This window comes from Lutjanus erythropterus, chromosome 14 (assembly GCF_056507025.1).
Source record: "Lutjanus erythropterus isolate fLutEry1 chromosome 14, fLutEry1.hap2, whole genome shotgun sequence".
Lineage (NCBI taxonomy): Eukaryota > Metazoa > Chordata > Actinopteri > Lutjaniformes > Lutjanidae > Lutjanus > Lutjanus erythropterus.
In genome coordinates, this window is record NC_139330.1 from 8526101 (window position 1) to 8532138 (window position 6038).

The following is a 6038-nucleotide window of genomic DNA, read 5'->3' on the forward strand; positions in this document are numbered from 1 at the left end:
TTCTGCTTTACTTTGCTTCCGTATTTCTTTACCTTTGTATTATTTTCCCTATTTGTTTACTTTCCATTTAATTTTCGATTATATTTATTCATTTATTCTTTTTAAAATTTATAAATGTTTTTATGTCTGTATTATTTTTCCCTTATTTGTTTCTGCAAACTTAAATTTCTGATGTCAGTGGAAAAATGATGCACTCTGAATGACAGCCCCCTTATGAGCATATTAGGACGCAGAACTACATAAAGAAATGTGAAAAGCGAACACAGGCGTAAGTTTGAGGAAGGCAGGCGAAATTTAAAAGGGGAAAATAATAAAGAAATAAATCATAAATGTTTTTTTTTTTCAGATGAATACATTAATAAATAAAATGGAAAATTAAAAGGGATAGAAAGCAATTCAAAAATTAATAATTAGGGAAATAAATACAGTAGCAAATTAAAACAGAAATATAAATTATTTTCACATTTTTATAAATTAGTTTATGCCTAATTTATTTTTAGTATAATTTTGTTTCATTTAATGGCATATTAATTTATTTAATGAGTGATTTATGTAGTTAGTGATTTTTGATTTTGGCTGCTACAGTCTTCCATAAAATGTGACCTTACCCATGCATTATTTGCAAGCATTAAAAATAAAACATAAATACATTTAAAGTAATTAATTAATTAAATAGATAACTGAAATAAAATAAATAATAAAAAAAAAATAATAATAAATAAACAGTTTACAAGCAACATTTAAAGCCTTGATATGCCTGTCTGTTATTGTTACAGACTACAGATGCATTGAGCTCAGTTTGCGTGGAAAGCTGCAGCTAATCCCCACATGACCTCCGTGCAGGAGGAGCTGAGACACTGAGCAGGAGGAGCTGAGAGACACAGCAGGAGGAGCAGGAGCAACTTCGAGCAGCTGAAATTTTGCACCCAGGTCATTTACCTGTCGTTTGATCATGGGGGAGCTGAGGTCCTCCTCTCCATCTCTCCGTTTGGACCTGAACAACTTTGACTCGGCCGCTGCAGAGAGGAGTCGGTACGTGTTAACGAGCCCCCGCTCCCTGCAGTCCTGCGCACGGCTCGGCATCAAACCCGTGGAGCTGCTGATTAAATCCTTAAACGAGCTGATCGCTGAGCAGAATGATGCTCCCTTTGAAGCGGTGAGAGTCATGCATGAGTCCTATGAGAAGGAGCGAATGAAGCTTTTACAAAAGTGTCGGGAGGAGAGGGAGAGGATTATCCAGGCGGCTGCAGGAGGAGACAGGTGGCCGGGGAGTAAAGTCTCAGGCCTGGTGGTGGAGACCAAACTGAAAGATCAGTCAGCAGGACCCATTCCATATGCAGATCTGTGCTTGAAGGGAAAATCTGTGAGCCGGTCCTCCTGCTCTGCTCCTCGACACTCAGAGAGGAGCAGCTTCAGTTTGGGAGACCTCCAACACTCCCCTGAGACGGAGAGGAAGGTGGAGAAACTCACTAAAGACATCAGGAAGGAGATGTGTGTTACTGTGTCAGAGAGGGACAGGAAGATTGCAGCTCTCATGCTGGTGAAGCACCAGGAGGAGCAGGCCTCCCTCAAACTCTGTCAGCAGGAGGAGCAGGAGCGACAGGAGGCCCGCAGACAGGAGGAGGCACAGCAGGCTCAGGCAGAAAAGAAGAGGAGGAAGAAGCTGAAGCAGAGCATGCAGCGCTGGCAGGAGGAGCTGGAGGCCCGCAGGAGGCTGAGGGAGCAGCTGCAGGAGGAGAGAGTGGGACAACTTGAGCAGGAGGTGCTGCTGCAGGAGGACAGGTGGAGGAGGCTGAAGGAGGAGGTGGAAGCGCAGCGCAGGGAGAAGATGGAGGCTGCAAAGACAGAGGCAGGAGTGCGCAAACACTGCCAGGAGAAGCTGCTGAGGGAGAAGGAGGAGGTGGAGAAGAGGGAGCGAGAGAAAGAGGGGCAGGTAGCAGCGGAGAAGGAGCAGAGGGCCAGGAGGAGCAGAGTGTCACAGGAGAGGATGGAGAGGAGGAAGCTGGAGGAGGGGAATCGCAGGAAGCTGCTGCGACACATCCTGCTGAAGCAGCAGGTGGAGCAGCAGGTGGCGGAAGAGCGGGCGCACATGAGGAGCACACTGGAGAAGAAGCTGCAACACTACGGCGAGAAGCGCGCCCAGGCTGAGGAGGCCCGGCTGAGGGAGCTGCAGGAGCGGGCGGCCCGGGAGGAGGAGCAGACTCAGAGGGCACGGCTGAGGGCGGAGCTGCAGAGCGTCCAGCAGCTCACACACAAGCAGCTCCTGCTCCAGCTGAGCCAGAGGCGCATGGAGAGAGCCTCCCTGCACGCCTCCTCCAAGACCAGGAGGAGAGCTGAGGAGACGCACGAGCACAACACACACAGACAGCTGTGCCACCAGAGGCTGAGGGAGAGGATCCAGAGAGAGGAGGAGGCGCTGAGGAGGGTCAGAGAGAGCTACGTCAACATGAAGGAGTGGAAGAGGGAGAGACTGCGGAGGCAGAGGGAGCAGATACAGGAGGAGGCGCACAGGCTGGCTCGGGCCTCCTTTCACATGAGGGAGAGAGTGAGACAGCAGACGCACCGACGGACCTTTGATCAGATGGCTCTGGAGGCTCAGCTGAGCGCCTACATGAGCCGCATGAAACTGTGAGAGACATGATGAACTCCTCAAGACTCCCCACATCAGCATCAGCACCTCCTCCTCACATCAGCACCTCCTCCCAGAGGCTTCAGCACAATTAAGAATCATCCAGAGCTGCTTGGAATTAATCCAATCATTTTATCCAAAAGTGTGGGTCAACCTCACGCAAACTGCAACATAAACAAATGTTCTGATTGAGACAAAGTTTAAATATGATCCTTCCAAAACTGCCTTTTAGTTGAGGCATTTTGTGAGAAAAAAGTTGTATAACGTAAAAAGTTCCAAGAGATCCAAGTGGTACCTCAGAGGTGTTGCAGGAGGAACAGAAGTAACTTCAGGCAGCAACATAAAAATATAAGTGTTGTCACTGATTAACATTTGATATGCTATAAATGACATATTTCTGAGACAGCTGAAAGATTTTCTTTTGCAGTTTGTGTGAGGTTATGTTTTATAATTCCTGTACTAAACTGGAGCTGCAGTAAAATGTGAATCCAGAAAACAATTCAGACCAACATCTCTCCTATCTGCGATCTAGGAATGTAGCAAGGCGGTGCCACACAAGTATGTGAATGTGTTTGGACCCGGATGCCGCTGGAGGGTGGATGTTGGGGCCCACGGCTGCACAGGGGCCACAGAACATGCCCTGCTTCATTTTCATGCCAGAGCTGTTTTCGCCACAGTTATTTTCTGGGGTGTAATGATTTGATATGATTTGTGCTGCAGCTAACAATTAATCTGCTCATAATTTTCTTAATTTATTGATTATTTTTTTTGTGTGTGTGTCAGAAAATAGTGATAAATGTCGGTCAGTGTTTCCAAAAACCCAAAATGTCTTGTTTTGTCCACAACCCAAAGGAGTAAAGAAAACAGGAAATATTCACACTTGAGAAGCTGTAAACATCTCTCGATATGATGCCGTGGTGTTTCTGAGACTGTGCCATATGTTTTCCATTTTTATAAGTTTACAATGACATTTAAATTTATGCAAGTTTAGAATCAGACTGGAGTTGACCTTGTAGTGAGCTCCTGTCAGGGTTTTTAACACCACTGCAGTGATTCACTACCTTGTTTGGATTATGACCCCAAAAAAGGAGCAGTGTCTTGTTATGTCACCTTACGTCAGGCTGCATGTGAACTCGGGTATTTTTTTCTTTGGATCCTGTTAATAATTTGTTGACCACTAGATTAGTAAAACAAGTTATAACTAACGTTTCCATATGTAGAAACAAAAACGTCTCTGCTCTTTGAGCCACAGCACTGCTTTTTTCTTCTTAGATAAAGACACCACACGTGATGACTTTGTTATAACACATGCATGAAATTAAACAGTGACACAATGTAGTATTATAACCCTACAACAGCTGGATGTAAAGGGAGGAGGATCCGCCTGCAGAGAGTTAAACGGTGTCTGTGACGGCTGAGACAGAGAGTAAACTCTGCTCTGCAGCCTTCGGGCTTCTTGCAGGCTGACATCAGTGTTTTTAATTTGATATGAGCCCCCATCAGGAGCCAGTGGAGAGCAGATAAGAGAGGAATTATGGGAAAATTGAGGGTCGAGGATGAAGCAACGCCACGCTCTGGATGAGCTGTGCGGACACAAGAGGTCAGACTGGTGGTTAATGTTTAGCTGACGGTTGTTTGGTCCGATCCTCTGACTTTAATCAGTGTCCTCATATCACCACCGTGTCTCACTAGAATCAGTTTTAAATGTTTTAATGTTTTCTGTCAGGGCTGTAACTAATGACTACTGTCATTATTAATTAATCTGCTGATTATTTTCACAATTAATCGTGTAATCTAGAAAATGTGAAAAAAAAAGTTCATCGAAATTTCCCAGAGCCCAGGTGGCGTCTTCACTTCGCCTCTTTTGTCCAAACAACAGTCCAAAAGAAAAGCAGCAAATTCTGGTATTTAAGAAGCTCAAATCAGAAAATGTTTGACATTTTAGCTTCAAACAATTAATTGAATTTAACCAATTAAAAATGTATTGATTGATAAGTGCTCCTCATTTGACATTGTTCTGTCTGACGAAGGCAACTGTTGAAAAAGGAAACTTAAAATGAGAAAAAACGAGAAAACAATGAAAATAATTCTCAGTTATTAATGATAAATCGATTGTCAGCATTTTCAACTACTGATTAAGGAAAATGCACAGAATAGGCAACCTTAATCGATTGTCAAAATAGGTGACAACTAATTTTCTTTCAGTCGAAATAATTGATTAATCGACGAATTGTTGCAGCTCTACGTTTTTTGCATTAAGACAGAGCACACTTTTAATTAAATCACAAGATTAAAGCAGAACCACAGTTCATTTAGAAACTAGAGTTAAATTCATAAAGTATAAACATAAAACAAATCACTTCTGTTGTGGATCATAACAGAAATATTGTGTTGAATTCAGATTTCTGTTTGGATCATGTTTTGTATATTTCATTAATTCTTAGATTTTATAACGTCACAGTATTTGCATGTTTCATTAAGCTGAATAAATAAATTAAACATTAAGGTGTGACATTTTGTTTGCAGATGTGTGTTTAACACAGGCGTGGTTCTACTGAGTTCTACTGACTCCAGCTCTCTGTGGTAGCTGTTAAAAAGCAGGTGACACTTGAACTGGCATCAGATAGTTTACCTCTGCTTTAAAAAAAAAACAAAAAAACATGCTGTGTAGGGAAAACTACAAAAAGCCAAGACAGGAAGCAGTGGACAAAGACATCATAACATGAGCAGACATGTTTTTATTTTGTGTGAACTTCTGCAGGAACAGCGAGATTAAAAAAATCAGATAATCCTGATCCTTCAAGTGAAATGGGTATAAAATCAGATTGGAAGTGACAACCTCAGTTGCAGGAGCTGTTTGTGTCTGAGTCACACGTCTTTCAACAGTCGTAAAGAGCAGCTGGACACCGTCATCTGTATCTGTTCAGCCAAATAAATGATCTGTATCTGTATCCATACTCACAGTGGGAGGAGCTTAAACCAGATGTGGATGAGACTGACTGGACATTGTTAATTTAAGCTTAATATGGATTCATAATTCGTACCAGATACTCTTGTCACTATGTACTGACTCAACCGTACTACATACTGCTGCTGATGTTCGGCCTCACATCCAAGAGGCTTTGTCAGATGGACTATTAAACTAATTATACGATTGCACAAAAATGTCACAGGTAATCTGTACTATTGCACATTCAGGCTCTAAGTCTGGACCTGTTTTCCGGCTCGTCCTCCAAACAAACAAACTGAGAAGAAAATTAAGAGCGTATGACCCAGATCTCCTATTGTCTGAGTCTCAGAGAGTATCACATTATTTGGTTGTTCCTGTAAATCGATCCAGGTCTTGGGAATTCACCTCTGAACACGCTATGACTCAGTATCTTTGTCAGACATGAAAAAAGCTTTTCAA

At 42.9% G+C, this 6038-nt stretch overlaps 1 protein-coding gene across 1 annotated transcript; it reads left to right on the forward strand.

Moving 5' to 3' along the window:
• Window positions 1-709: 709 nt before the first annotated feature.
• On the forward strand, window positions 710-3397 carry LOC146315161 (coiled-coil domain-containing protein 185). Its single transcript, XM_084735996.1, has one exon. The coding sequence runs from the start codon at window positions 953-955 to the stop codon at window positions 2630-2632; it is 1680 nt and encodes a 559-aa protein (XP_084592122.1). The 5' UTR covers window positions 710-952; the 3' UTR covers window positions 2633-3397.
• Window positions 3398-6038: the final 2641 nt, after the last annotated feature.